The following is a 16,281-nucleotide window of genomic DNA, read 5'->3' on the forward strand; positions in this document are numbered from 1 at the left end:
GAATTGGGTGAGGGCAGACGTGCAGGGAATGGAGGAGATGCTGGTGAGGGTTGCACTGATAGTGGTGGAAGGAAACCCCATTTACTGGGGGAGAAAGAAGGACATCTCAGATGTCCTAGAATGGAATGCCTCATCATGAGAATAGATGTGGTAGAGGCAGAGGAACTGAGAGAAGGGAATAGCGTCCTTGTACAAGTGACCGGGTGGGAAGAGGTGCCGTCGAGGTAACTGTGGGAGTCAGTGGGTTTGTAAAAAGACGTCTGTGGATTATCTGTCTCCGGAGATGGAGATGCATCTGGTGCTCCCAGTGTGGCCTCTTCTACATCGGTGAGACCCGATGCAGATTGGGTGACCATTTTGTCGAGCATCTTCGCTCCATCCGCTGCTACAGTCAGGATCTCCCAGTGGCCAGCCACATCAATTCCACTTCCCATTCTCATTACTGAATGTCCATCCATGCTTCCCCTACTACCACTTTGAGGCCAGATGCAGGTTGGAGGAGCAACATCTTGTATTTCGTCTTTTGTAGTCTCCAATTTGGCAGCATCAACATCGATTTCTCTAACTTCCAGTAACCACTCCCCACCCACCCCCGTTTTCCCTTTTTCCTTCCTTCCCCCCCCCCTTTGTTTTCCCTCATTCCTGTGACCTCCTCGCCCCTTCTTTTTCTTCTCCCCTGCCCTCACGACCTGTCCATCACCTCCCTCTAGTTCCCCACCTCCTTCCCTTTATTCCATGGTCTACTGTCCTCTTCTAATGGATTCCACCTTCAGCCCTTTGCCTCTTCTGCCTATCAGCTCCCAGCTTCTCAGATCATTCCTTTTCCCTCCTACCTACCTTTCCACCACCACCACCACTGCGCCCCCCCCCCCCCCCCCCCCCCCCCCCCACTCAGAGTCACCTATCACCTGTCAGCTTGTGCTCTTCCCCCTCCCCCTACCATTTTATTCTGGCTCCTGCCCTCTTCCAGTCCTGATGAAGGATCTGGACCTGAAACATCAACTGTTTATTGCCCTCCATAGATGCTGCCTGACCTGCTGAGTTCCTCAAGCATTTTGTGTGTTGAACTGGAAGATGGATTGAAATTCAAATTTGAATTAATATTATTTTTGTATTTTAAACTTAATTGATGTTAAATTGAATTTATTCTTGTGCAAGTGTTCCCGCTGAGTTAGAGGACAGTCAAAAATGGCAATTACCCAGGGAAATGTTAAGAATATCAAAAGAAAATCTCAATACTCAATGTATTTGACAATAGGAACCACATAGTTTCACATCATTTTTAATTGTTTTTCATTCAGATAGTTTTTTTAAATTCAGATAGTTTTCTTATCTGCACTTTCATTACTCTAAATGGCAAATAGCTAATTTGGAAAAGTCTATTATTATTCTGTATTATTGCACCGTTATCATAAAATATTTTAGTACTGTTAAACTCTAATTCCTAATCCTTTTTTGGAAATCCTGATAGTTTGGCATCTGGGTCACCATTTCCAGTTCCCACCCTCATTCGTGATTCACTGGGGCCCTGTTCCCACACCCACTTTGAGCATTCCAAGGCCCCATTCCCACCCCCACTTTAAGCTCACTTGGTTCACTGGAAAATTTATTGTACTATTGTGTAATATCTTTTTTCAAAAAAGAAGTAAGTGTGTTGGTGTATTAATGGGGATAATATCCAATAGTCCAGAATATTTGCCAGTCAGGCACTACCAAAGTTCTGATGGAGCTGGATTTTGGGAGTTTTATTATATTATTTTTGATTGGCCCAAACATAACTTATTGAAGCCAATTTAAAAATTCAAATAACTAGTAATTCAAAGTGTTTCTTTTACTTTGAATATTACCCCACTATTTTTGTACTCCAGGTCAAAGTTTTCTTTCCCCATTTTGTGTTCACAAAATATTTGTTGCTTTGTATTAGAACTAAAAGTAAGAATTTACTGTGCCACAAAATGGGAAATTTTACTTTATGCCCTATACTAGTGCAGTCAGCTGACCTCAGTTGTTTATGGCTTGTCTTGGGAATAAATAAGTATGAAATCAGTCTGCTGTCATGCACATGGTAGGTTGACTGTCCAAGTTGGAGAGCTGCATTGTCAATGGTGTTACCTTCATTTGCAGTGTTTTATATTGAGTCCTCACATTTATTGGTGGTTCTGACTAGGTGTTCAAAATCTTAATTATTCAAGTATAAGTATGGAGTTGTCCCAGTGGCTGGGCTACCATTCCTTTTCCTATATGTCACTAAAAATAGCTTAACTGGTCACCTTTCTGATTTCTGCTATTGGGTTCTTTCCTTGTGCAACATAGCTGCCTCATTGTACTTAAAAGGTAGTTGAGCCACAATTTACTGCTTCATATCTATTTTAAGTGAGATTTGAGAATTGCTTCAACTTTGTAAATGGTGCTTTCTTCAAATCTCTGTGCTATATAAAGAATAATTTTAAAAAGCTAAAAGTATAAATCCAACTGTTTGAGAATGTTGATTTTAGTCATGAAGTTCTAAATCAAATTTTTTTAAAATCTGTTTTACATTTATACCACTAATCATATACAATCATTTTAAAGCTCAGAACTTTTCATTTTAAGTACAATTCATTGCAATGCTCACATACAAATTTAAAAATATATCAAACACAATATTAAGAGGACTGCACAAAATGTAAACAGGTGTCTTATTGAAAATGGTTTCACGGATTTGGAAAACTGAATTTTGGGATTTAAGTAACCTTGTTGTTTTAAGTTCACAAAATATTATGTTTCACAGGAATTGATGCAGTCAGCTCAGTATTTACTGGCTAAATTTCATTTAAAAATCTTTTCTTAATAACTTAATACACATTTAAAAAATAACATTTCATCTTGAATCTCTGAGTGTAGTCATTTTAGTCATTTTGGTTTGCAATAATAACCTTATGACCATGTTCTGAGAGTTTTTTTTTAAACTGATGTTTTTTAGGTTACCAAACATCTGTTTTTGGTGTGTCCAGTGACTGCCTGTTAGAAAATTTGTCTGGAGTGAAAGTTAATGGCTGCACTGTGGAAGTTGTCCCCTCTTTACCACGACTACAAATTACTACCTCTCTGCCACGGTAGGATATTTTAAATTGAAGCACTGTTGCCCTTATCAATTGAATGTATTTCTCTTCACGTCTATATGTGCTTGGCACCATTAAATTGACAAATTCTATTGATGCCTTTATGTATATTAGTCAAGCATGGAATATGATTTTTCAAATACAGTTAGTTCAGATGAGTTTGCAAGTGAATTCATTGCTGCTTCAGTTCTGAGCTGCACAACAAAATTATCGCTAGATGTTAAACAGATACAAGTTCTGTTATTTTAAAATACTAACTGTATTGCAGGAATATATGAATGTTATTCTGCACCCATGCATGCAGTGAAGAGCACCCAGCCCTTCAGTGATTGTACCAGAACACACAATGATTTATTCTTTCTTGGGTGGAAATGGAGGTCTGCATCACTCACCTTTTCATTATAGGTGGATTTGATTCTTTTTCCCATGATATAGAAATTATTTTGATGAATAGATCTGGAGTTTAATAGCTGTTTTCAGTTCACAGATGTGGGCACAGGAGTTTGATTTGTTAACAATCATTATAAATCATTTTTCGGCATTGCACATCTTCATCCATCACAAAAGCAGTGGCGAGGAAAGCAATGTGTAAGCATTTGCAGCTTTGTTAATCCTATTGAGAACAAAATATCCTTTCTGTGTACATGGGGGCGGGGGCGGGGACATGAGAAGAACAAATTCTGCAAATCTGGAAAAATTGTAGAAATCAAAGGCAATCCCTAAATGACACATGATGCAGTTTTTATGCCAATATAACAGCTATGTGGTCACACAGTTGTTGAATACATTAATTGATATTCACTGCAAAGGTGGGATTAAAATTATGCTCTCTGGAGGAATAGCCTCCATGAAGTTAATCCATAGCAGAACAGCTCTACCATTTTACCCCTTAAACACAAAACTTTTCATAAAGAACATTAACAGTTGGAGTATGTTTGTTTTCTTGAATACATTTGTAATATTTTCCTAAATTGAGAAGTTTTGGGACTTGTGTTAGGACACATTTAATCAGACTGTTTTCTTTGTACGATATGCCAAAATATATATAATGTAAAACAACAATACAGCATTGATTTTGATGGGCTTAAATAGAGTCAGGAAACAGGCCCTTTGACCAACATGTCTGTCTAAGCCAGTCCCATTTTGTTTGCTTTTTTTGTTTATAAGTGTTTATAACATTGGCCTTGAGTTTTAATTAAAAATTGAATACAATTTTGTTTTCTCTTTTCATGTTTCTGTCAAATTTTCTTAAAATACAATCCCCATGTTCATAATGGAAATTACCAGTATAAACATATCACTTAATTGTCTATCCTCCAGTGTTGGCACCAATAGCTCAACTTTGCATCTGTCAGCTCTTCTACCTGTAGAGTACAAAAATCATACTTCCTGGCATGTGACATTTCTGTTATGTTTTATTGTTTAATTGTGATCTTAATATCTTGTGTACACTTTCACAAAGTCCTCTTGTCTCTTTTCAAATTGTACTTCAGTGGATAGTTTTCTTACCCCAGAAAATCATAACAATGCCCTTATAACAGGATAATTTTTGAAACAAGCAATAAAGTTGTAAAATGCTCCAATTTTAAGTTTGCTTCGGTCATGTTTCTAATCATTTCATTTTCTGTGCAGAGTACCTTTTAATGCTGCATCCCGAATAGTTTTAGTTTCAACGGTGCCTTGTTTTTTGTATCTTGTATGTTAACTTTGATTGGGGAGAGTCAAGTTTCCAGTTTGAGATAAAATATCAAGGTTTATGGAAATCTGGTTCACATCACCACAGGCTTAATGAGAGGAAATTGGCTGCTGTTGTCATCAACAAGTGTACAACTCAGAATGTGAAAATGGTATCAAAATAACGAAAACAAGTCATTCATATAATCTTAAGATTATATTCCTATAATATTGTACAAATTAAAGCACATTGGTTGAAGAATTCTCCTTAGGAATCGATGCAAGTCTTAAGTGAAAGATGATGTAAAAGGAGCTTTCGTTTATATATCACTGTAGCACACATAATTGACATGATTATTTATCCAAAGTTGTTTGCCTCAAAACATGATATTGTCACCAAAATGTGTGCATGCAGTTGGAGGTAAAAACGTTGTTAATTAGTTAGGAGGTTGACAGAATTAGGGTTACATGGAAGCTCTTAATGGAATGGACAAGTGGCATTGTACAAAACTAAACTGGAGCTCAGCTTGTAGCTGGTAAATACAGGTCCTCCACAGGTTATGGCAGGGGTTCTGTTCCTGTGAACTGTTTGACTTGCGAACTATCCAGGTTGCAGAGACGCAGCCACGAACCTAATTCCCAGTCGGCAGAAGATGCCTAGTCCTGCAGCAGCTAGCAAATTATTTCCATTGGTCTCCTAAATGCTTGTCTGTATGTACAGGCATATGTTGGGCATTTGTAAACTGAGAAGGACATGTACCTAAGTTTGCAGATTACATAAAAGAGACGTGTTAACTTTTGTATTTGCAAACACCAAGGTTAAAAGAAAAGTATAGACATTAACTGAGTTGGAAAAACCAAGGTCGAAATATGAGGAGAACTTCGAAGTCACAGAACCAGGGAAGTAGACTTTTTCGTTTACTGTGAATCTGGCTGCTCTTTAAACTTCCCTGTCGCGCTGCATTTTTTTCTTTTTTAGAGTGGGTATCCCTTTTGACAATGGATCTAAGAAAATATACTTAGAATATTATCATTGCTGAGGGACAATGTGCTGAGGAAAATGAAGCAATTTAGTTGTTTATGGACAAATAATTAAAGGGTTGCATGCATAGGCTTGTGGTAAGAGAAGGTTAGTGGGCTGAGCAGGATTGCAAATCGAGACTTGAGATTTTTGTTGGATTAGTGTGCTAAAAATGGGAAGAAAGATGAAAGAGTAAAAGTAATTTAAGATAGCTCACCCAATATTGAGAGAGTTGCAGAATAAAGCTTGAGGGTTTAAATGGTATATTCCTGTTCTTTTATTGTTAAATGGTGAGCATCAGTGATTATGATGAACCAGCTCAGAATACTCTGGAATGAAAGATGTGTGAGAAAAATTATTTCCAGCTTGAGTAGGAAAAAGAATGCATGGTTATTTGTATCTGCAAATCCTCTTGTCTCAATGTGTACTGCAAGAAATTGAATTGTTGTCTGGTAATTTCAATGGAACAACAACATGACACAACTGAAGAATGAAAAACATGCTGAGGTTAATTTACATTGAGATCAATTTACATTGAGATCAATTATACATTGTAGATTGAACTGGATCTGGAAATTTACAAGTGTGTAGAAATCTGAAACATCTTTGGCAGTTTCAATAAATTTGAGCCACAAGTTAGTTCAGGTTTCTGCTAATTAACAGCAAAAAGTTTGAAAGATAAGACGTTAATGACTATAGCTGCAGCATAATTATTCTTAGATTACTAATTATAAATCATTGATCAGTATCAGTTGTTGAAATGCCACAGATGATCCGCAAGTTACAATAAATAAGGATATTGTGTGATTTTTTTCTTTGTTTTTGGTCTGTTGACAATTATGCCAAAATGTCTGTCTTTACCTTCAAAGGTTAAGTCTCTGTTCTACTTTATAATTTATTTCGTTCTCAATCATATTTCACAAATCTCAACTCTCTAATTATAGTACATTCTGCATGTTAAAAAATTACCAAGCGTGAATATGGTTTACAAGAAAGCATGTACAATATTCTACAAAAAAAAATTAGTGTTCCCAGGTTATGAATACCTGACTTATGGTTACTCCTGACATACGAATGAGCACCCATAATATTACATTCAAAAGTCCATACATGCATTTGTTCCTATGGACAGCAGAGCTAGTTTCCTCTCTTTCTCCATTTTTAGTAATTGTTCTTTCAAATCAGTCTTGTGTGCTTTTGATATCATTCATTACAATACTGTGGACGTATGGTTACCACATTGTGTTTTTTTTTTGTATAGCTTCCAACTTATGGACTACGTAAACACAACCTGTTTGTTATCTAGGGGACAGCCTGCAATGTAAATAGTATTTCAGGCAGCATCTGTGGGGAGAGAAATAGATCTTTTGGGTAGTGACCTTTGATCAGAACTGGGGAAGATGAGATACTTTCAGAGTAGTCAGATTCTTGTGTGCAATTGGAGAATGACTACATCTTTGTGTAGAGTTGCAGGTGATGGGTATTAGCACGCAGATTTATTGATCAGTTTGCTTTTTGTCGGCTCCTAAGAAATGTATACAATTAGTAATAATTTAGATCAGTATGCATTTTGGAAATGTGATTGTTTGGTGTTTCACGCCATCTCATGGATTGCAATCTTTGTTGAATTCACGTGTAGATCCCAAATGAGCTACTATTCTACTAGTTGTTGAGATCTTCATTAGGCTGGAACTGTTTGTTCCAGCAATTGGTCTGCTGAGACTGACTTCAACATTTTGACTTCAAAAGCATGAGCCCAATGTGACTTCTTTTAAACCATTCCTGTTTTTGTGCAAGTAATACCTAATTGTTAGAGGATTACCTCCAAGGGTTTTTGCAGTCATCATATTAGAAAAGTAAGTGTTTAATTTCTCAAGTCGTTTTGTATCATGGTGCAAATCCTGGTGAGCAATTTACTTCAGAAAATTGAAAGTGTATCACAAGTTTAGACTGTAATTCAATTGACCATTTGAATTCCTTGTTCCTTAATATTCATCATTAGAACAGTCCTAAACCTATGCAGGAATATATCAGCTTTTGCTCCTGAGGTGCCCCTCATTCTTAAACCAGTTTATTCTCAAAACTTAAAAATGCGAAAAAAAATTCAGTCAAGTTTTGCAGTCATTCCAAATGGGAAAAACTTAACAGGATTTGGCATCAACATGTAAATGAACTTGGAAAGAAATGACATGCTTTCACTTTTTCTAATAATGATGATAAAGCTCTTGGAGCTAATTGTCCATCAATTATTGATTACTTACATAAAATACCAGAAATGGAAATAAAATCAATTATGCTTCTGAAACTAAAATGTTAAATTTGACTCAGTTCTGATGAGAGATCATTGACCTGAGATACTGTCTGTTTCTCAATCTGCAGATTCTGTCTGACTTGCTGAATGCAGTATCACCAGCATTTTCTGTTTTTTTTAATACAAAAATGTAAATCATCATTTGTGGGGTTGGGATGTTATACCCACAGAGGGAGCTGTTAACTAACATCTGAAGGTCAGCAAACTGACAATAATCTTAGACTACACAATACTGTGCATTTTTGGAAAAAGACTAGAAAAATTTAAATATTCTTGTAGAATAATAACTAACAATAGAAGTGAAATTATGATAAAATATTAATTGTTATGGTAGAACATAAAATGAAGTGCTAAATAATTCAAAACAAAAGCAGAAAATGCTGGTGGTACATTTGTGGAAAGAGAAACAGGCTTGATGTTTCAGGCTGACCTTTCATCAGAATGAATCGATTCTGCATAGCACCGAAAGATCATATCTTCGAAAGGAAAATTGTTGAAGTATGTACTAAGTATTACAAGTTCACTGTTACACATAACTTGTATTTTTGGGATTTATTATATTAATGAGCCAAGGCATGGAGTTATTTAAGATTCTTGAGGATACTGTCACCAAATTTTACTTTCAATGAAAGTAATTCATTGTAGATGCAATTTGAGTGGTGTTCAAAAAGAAGGTAAGTCCTTTTGCTGTTGCTCAAAGTTACTAACTAGTAGTGACTTTTCTTAATATAGTGTTGCACAAAATTTATAGTTACTAATACTATATAATGTTTTAATTCAGATCTGCTCAGATACTGGTGCCATTGTCAGGCGATGAGATATTTACTAGTGCATCTCTTCAACTCTTTAATGGGGAATTGCAACAGCTGACCATCAAGCTGGAGAATATTGGTACAGAACCTTTGGAAACATTAGAGATCTCTGCAAAGAACATCAATGACAAAGGTTAGTATTAATCTGTGTTTAGAGTAGAAATGTTTGCTTCTTGTTGTAAGATCATGATGGAGCTTGAAGTCTTGACCCTCCAGAAATGCTCTTGTTGGGTATCTGTCACTAGGCCTTAAACTTTTCTTTGTTTTCTATAGATAATAAAAAATAGCACTGTTCTAAATTAAGTTTGCTTGAATTGGAAGTGTTCATAATGCCCATTCTATGCATAACTGTAGGCAGTGCAATCTGTAATTTTAATTTCGTGTGATGTAACATTAAGGAAAGAACTAATATATATATATATAGTCTATATTTCTGATGCATTTAAGATGCAAGATATTTTGAAGATCTGCCTAATCTTATTGAGACATGCCATCTGCTAATCATCAGTGACTTCTATTTTGTTCAATACAAGTTTTTTGTTTGAGCCTGAATTTTTGTTGTTAAACCATATAAAAGACAAAGCCATCAACTTTGCCATAATTACTACCTGCTTTTTTTTTATCCACATTCCAAATCAGCAAAGTTGAGGAAAATCTTCTGCTTGACTTGGAACAATACTTGACAATCAGTTCATTACCAATCTACTTTCTTTTTTGTATCATTACTGCCTTAGTTTTAACATTATCCCCTTTTGTGAGTGAAAGGACAAATTCATTCTTCTTACTGTATCTCCTGCAATTTTAAAAACTCTGTGAATCTCTGCTTCTTCCTTGCTCAATATTTGCTTATCTGACACGTAATTATGATAAGTCGTAGAGTCATATAGCACGGAAACGGGCCCTTCGGCCTAACCGGTCCATACTGACTACAGCATCCTCCCTGCTAGCCCCAGTTGCCTGCTTTCAGCCCAGAACCCTCCATGCCCCTCCCCTCCATGTACCTATCCAAATGCCTCTCAAATGTTGCAATTGTACCCATCTCAACCACTTCATCTGGCAGCTCATTTCCAGATACTCGCTTCCCTCTGTGTAAAGAAGTTATCTCTTGGGTCTCTTTTTAAATCTCTCCCCTCTTATCTTGTATCTGTGCCTCTAGTTTTGGACTCCCCAACCCTGGAGAGAAGACTATGACCATCCACCTTATCCATACCCCCTCATGATTTTATAAACTTCTGAGGTCACCCCTCATTCTCCTATGCTCCCAGAGAAAAAAGATCCAGTGTGGCCAACCTCTCCCGATAACTCAGGCCCTCTTGTCCCGATAGCATCCTTGTAAATCTCTACACCCTCTCCAGCTTGACAATGTCTATTCTATAACAGGGTGACCAAAACTGTGTAGAGTACTCCAAGTGTGGCCACACCAATGACTTGTATAACTGCAACATAATATCCCTACTTCAAAACTGGGTGTTCTGACTGAAGGCCAGCATGCTAAATGCCCTCTTCACCACCCTGTCTACTTGCATGGCCACTTTCAGCAAACTGTGCATTTCTACTCCTAGGTTCCTCTGTTCCACAACACTCGTCAATGCCCTGCCATTCACTGTATAAGCTCTACCCTGGTTTGAATGTCCAAAGCGCATCACCTCACACTTATCTAAGTTGAAATGTTTGCAATTCCTCAGCCCATCTCCCTAACTTATTTTTAAAAAAAATCTTTTTGCATTTCATTGTAACCTGCTTCACTATCAACAAGACCCCCTAATTTAGTACCATCAGCAAACTTGCTCATTATGCCATGTACATTCATAGCCAAATCATCTACATACACAATGAACAACAGATCCCAACACTGACCCCTGGGGCACCCCACTAGTCACAGGCCTCAAGTCAGAGAATCAACCTTCAACTGTCACCCTCTGCTTCCTATCATCAGGCCAATTCTGAATCCACCTTGCCAGCTCCCCCCAAATCCCATGCGACCTCACCTTCCAGATCAGCCTGCCATGCGGGACCTTGTCAAAGGCCTTACTAAAGTCCATGTAGGCAACATCCACTGCCCTGCCTTCATCTATCCCCTTATTCACCTCTTCAAAAAAAAAACTCAAAGATTTGTCAGTCATGACCTCCCATGCACAAAACCATCCTAACTATTCCTGATCAGGCCTTGTCTATCCGAGTGATGGTAGATTTTGTCCCTCAGAATTTCCACCAGTAACTTCCGTACAACTGAAGTCAGGCTCACCAGTCTGTAGTTCCCTGGCCTGTCCTTGCTACGCTGCTTGAACAATGGAACAACATTAGCCATCCTCCAGTCTTTGCCGGTTCACCAGTGGCTAACGACGAAGCAAGTATCTCTACAAGGTCCTCTGCAGTTTCTTCCCTGGCCTCCCATAAGGTCCAGGAGTTCACTTGGTCAGGCCCTGGGGATTTACCCACCTTAATGCGCTTCAAGGCTGCAAATACCTCCTTCCTCGTAATAAGCATATGATCCAAGACCTCACTACTTATTACCCTCATTTCTCTGGCATCCATGATATTCTCCTTAGTAAACACTGAGAAGAAATTGACATTAAAATCTCAGTCATCTCCTTTGGCTCCACACATAGGTGGCCCTGATGGTCTTTAAGAGGACCTAGTCTATTCCCTAGTCACCCTTTTACTGTTAATATAACAGAAGATTATCTTTAACCCTGCCTGCCAAATCCATTTTGTACCCCCTTTTTGCCCTCCTGATTTCCCTCAAGCCTGGTCTTTTATATTTGTCGAGGGATTCATTCGTACCCAGCTGCTTAAATGTGATATACACGTCCTCCTTTTTCCTGACCGGAGCCTCGATACCTCTCGTCAGCCAGGGTTCCCTGAACTTGGTATGTCTACCCTTCACGCTAACGAGAAGATGCTGCCCTTGGACTCTTTATGTTCACATGAAAGTGCACAGACAAATATTGTCTGCTGCTGGGAAACCATGAATGCTGGGAAACCATGAACAGTGCAGAACACCCTCTAGTATGCCCAGAACTTACAGGTATTCTAGAACAAGGTGTGGCCCATGACTTGAGTGTTATAAACTGACATACTTTCAGGTTTTAGGACCACATGCTAGGGGATGTGCTAAGGTTGGGCACAGCCACTGCAAAGGCTCAGTGGGGAAGGGCCACAGTACACAGTTTAGGGTCATCCTGCCACTGCACACTATTTGTATGGAATGTGTGTTAAAACCCAATGAGTGCTTTGATAACCATTGATATTAACTAATTAGAATAACAAGGCTTGTGAGGAAAATGTTAACTTGAATATTCTGTAATTTTTTTAATGAATAAAGTGTGTTTTGAAATTCAGAAAAGGAAGTTAGCTTGAACTATGACAAAAGTGATAAATCAGCAAAGATTAAGGAAATAATTTGATATTTTACTTACCATTAGAAAAAAATAAAATAATTGGTGGGTTACTTGCAGTATATTGCTACCAATGATCAGAGATTTATGGTTGGAAATCCAAATTTATATTTTTACATTGGCAACCTAATTAAAAATGCTTACAAAAAAAACCATTATAAATATTGATCAGAAAACAATGGCAAAGATTTGTGGCTAGGTAAGCATGTTACATTAGATAAAAAGTTTCATTTATCTACTAAAATCTTACCGTCAAGATTGGTGATTTTCTGCACTGGAGAATTTTAAAGTTCTCTGCAATATAGATGAAATATATGTAATCTTTTATTGACAGCATGATTAAACTTCATAATGACTAGTTAAATTATTTGCTCAGAAAATTATGGCATGTGGCATGTTCCATGGGATTTCACATCAAGAAAACATTGAGCTCTCTGGACTTTTTGCATCGTTCTGTATATATTTGTGCATTTTCCCATCATATTGATGTTTGACGAACCAGTCGGTAGTTGTGTTTTCTCCCCTCCCTCCACTGCTCAAATAGTGAGGTCAGATCTACTACCTCCCAATCCACACAGTTCTCGGACTATACATCTTGGAAGACGATACCCAGAACATCCATTATTTATAAAACCACCTCTTTCAAAACTCAGTGCTGGAGGAACTCACTGTGTCAGGCAGCATCTATGGAGGGAAATGGACAGTCGCTGTTTTGGGTTGAGATCCTTCATCTGGACACGGGAGATAGCCAGTATAAAAAGGTGGGAGGAAGGGGTGGAGCAAGAGCTAGCAGGTGATAGGTGAATCCAGGTGACGGGGGTGATAGGCAGGTCAGGAAGGGGGGAGAGTGGGAATGATGTCAGAAGCTGGGTGGTGATAGGTGGAAGTTAATAGCGTTAGAATTCCTAGAGTTATACAGCATGGAAACAGACCCTTTGGCCCAACTGGTCAATGCTGACCAAGATGCCACATCCACGCTTGTCCCATTTGCCAGCATTTGGCCCATAGCCTTCTAAACCTTTCCTATCCATGTACCTGTCCAACTGTCTTTTAAAAGTTGTTATTGTACCTGCCTCAACCACTTCCCCCGGCAGCTTATTCCACATGCATACCACCCTTTGTGTTTTTAAAAAAAAAGTGCACCTCAAGTTCCTATTAAATCGTTTGCTTCTCACCTTAAATCTATGCTCTCTAGTTCTTGATTACCTAACCCTGGGATAAAGACTGAGCACATTCACCCTATCTATGCCCCTCATGATTTTGTACCTCCTCTAAGATCACCTGTCAGTCTCCTATGCTCTAAGTAATAAAGTCCTAGCCTGTCCAACCTCTCCCTATAACTCAGTCCCTCAAGTCCTGGCAACATCTTTGTAAATCTTTTCTGCACTCTTTCCAGTTTAATAATGTCTTTCCAATATCGGGGTGACCAAAACTGAACACAGTGCTCCAAGTGCGGCCTCACTAGTGTCCTGTGCAACTGCACCATGAACTTCCAACTTTTATACTCAATGTCCTAACTGATGAAGGCCAGCATGCCAGAAGCCACCTTCATTACCCTGTCTACCTGTGACTCCACTTTCAGGGAAATGTACTCCAAGGTCCCTCTGTTCTTCAGCACCCCCAGGGCCTGCTGTTCACTGTGAAAGTAGTACCTGGATTTGACTTTCTAAAATGCAACGCCTTGCACTTGCCTGAATTCAACTCCATTTGCCATTCCTCGGCCCACTTGCTCAGCTGATCAAGATCCCCCTGTAATTTTTGATAACCACCTTCATTGTCCACTATACCACCTATTTTAGTGTCATCTGCAAACTTAACTAACATGCCTGTACATTTTTATCTAAGTTTTTAATTGTGGAAGTGACAAAATTAACACCTATCTCTTTCCCCTCCCCCACCATCTCCATCTGCCGATCACCCATGCACTTCTCCCACTAGCTCCCCTCCCTACCTTTCTCCCTTTGTTTCATTCTCCACTATTCTCTCCGATCAGATTCCATCATCTTCAGCCCTTTGTCACTTCCACATATAATGTCCCAGTTTCTGACATCATTCCCACTCTTTTCTCCTTCTCACCATCATCCCACCCCACCCCTCCCCCCCATGTGCCAATCACACTCCTCGCCTGGATCCACCTATCACCTGCCAGCTCTTGGTCCACCCCTTGTGTCCATCTTTTTATACCAGCTATCTACCTGCTTTCCCTCAGTCCAGATGAAGGGTCTCGACCCAAAACAACATAGACTGTCCATTTCCCTCCATAGATGCTACCTGACCTGCTGAGTTCCTCCAGCGCTTTGTGTGTTGCACCAGATTCCAGCCCCTGCAGTCTCCTGTGTCTTTCCTTCAAAACTCTGGGGTGTACATGATTGGGTTCTAAGGATTTTATGCTTTAAATCTTAACCATTCCTTGCTCCTGTAGGGGGTGGCATGGTAGTGTAGCGGTTAGCGTAATGCTATTACAGCGCCAGCGACCCAGATTCAATTCCTGCCGCTGTCTTTAAGGAGTTTCTATGTTCTCCTCGTGTGTCTGCGTGGGTTTCTCTGGGTGCTCCGGTTTCCTCCCACGTTCCAAAGACGTACAGGTTAGGAGTTGTGGGCACGCTATGTTGGTGCCAGAAGAGTGGCAACACTTACAGGCTGCCTCAGCACATTCTCAGGAACGCAAAAAGACTTATTTCACTGTGCTTGGAGTACATGTGACAAAAAATATCTTACCTACTTTTGACTGATTACTACTTCATTTTCTCATTCTTGTTATACCATGATCCTCTAACATATCTGGCACATTTTGTGTATCTTCTATGGAGGCAGATGCAAAGTCATTGTTTAATTCATCTTTCACTACTTTTATTCTCCATTATAAATTCTGCTGTCTGTAAGGATCCTACACTGGCCCTTGCTCTATCCTTTTATGTGCCTTTAAGAGCTCTTACTACTTTGTTTTATTTCTCATCAGTCCACTCTCAGATTCTATCTTGCCTTTCTTTATAATTTTTGAATGTTCCTATTTTCCTTGGATCCAGGTGAGGGTGGGGGCCGTGGGTGGAAGTGGAGAGAGTGTGGGAATGATGTCAGAAGCTAAGAGGTGATACTGCTGTTTCTAGCAACTTCATAAGCTTTCTTGGATTTGGTATTATCTTTAATTTCTTTTGTCAGCCTCGGATGAGAGTAACTTAGCTGGTGGGTTTTGGTGGTTTAAGGATTGTCTTGCAACTTGGGCATTATTTCTTTAAATACTCAGCATTGCCTGTCCACTGCCATACACTTCAAAGTATTCTCCCAATCAACCACAGCCAACTGTCCCTTGTGTAATTTCATAGTTGCATTTAAATTTTAAATTCTGGTTTGGCATTGAAACACATTATGTACAAACTTGATGTCAAATTCCATTGTCATGTGATCACTAATCCCCAAAGGCCCTTTGACTACAAGATTGTCAATCAGCCCTTTCTCAATGCACACAAAATAAGATCCAAAATCGCCTTGTCCCTATTTGGTTCCTCAATCAAGTAAAGAAACTTGGATACATACCATGAATTTGTCTTCCACCTTTATTACAGCAAATTTGATTCATTTGTCTATAAATAGGTTAAAATATTTCTTGTTTACATTATTACCCTGTCACATGCACTTCTAATATTTGATTTATGCCATGCTTAATATTATGACTGCCATTTAGTGGTTTGCACATAACTGTTAGCAATGTTTTCTGCCCTTTTCTATTTCTTAACTCAAGCCAAATTGATTCTAGTTTACATTATGGTCTGTCAAGCTGAGATCGTATCTCTCTATTGAACTGATCTCTCATTATTAGTGCTCCAGCACCTACTTTTCCTTGTTGTCAGTCCTTCTGCAATCATGTTTCCATAATGGCAATGAGATTGTAACTATTTAATTTGTGCCATTAATTCTTTGTGATTCATTGTGATTGCTGAAACATTCATATATAGTGCATTTAATT

General features: G+C 38.7%; 1 protein-coding gene across 5 annotated transcripts in view; it reads left to right on the forward strand.

Moving 5' to 3' along the window:
* Positions 1 to 16,281, forward strand: part of trappc9 (trafficking protein particle complex subunit 9) — a 460,625-nt gene that overhangs the window by 85,997 nt on the left and 358,347 nt on the right. For all 5 annotated transcript variants that reach the window (XM_052023166.1, XM_052023170.1, XM_052023167.1 and 2 more), the window contains 2 exons: positions 2,963 to 3,095; positions 8,889 to 9,052. In XM_052023166.1, the coding sequence (XP_051879126.1) occupies positions 2,963 to 3,095; positions 8,889 to 9,052 (297 nt within the window). The remainder of the gene's footprint in view (positions 1 to 2,962; positions 3,096 to 8,888; positions 9,053 to 16,281) is intronic.

Source organism: Pristis pectinata, chromosome 9 (assembly GCF_009764475.1).
Source record: "Pristis pectinata isolate sPriPec2 chromosome 9, sPriPec2.1.pri, whole genome shotgun sequence".
In the NCBI taxonomy this organism is placed as follows: Eukaryota; Metazoa; Chordata; class Chondrichthyes; order Rhinopristiformes; family Pristidae; genus Pristis; species Pristis pectinata.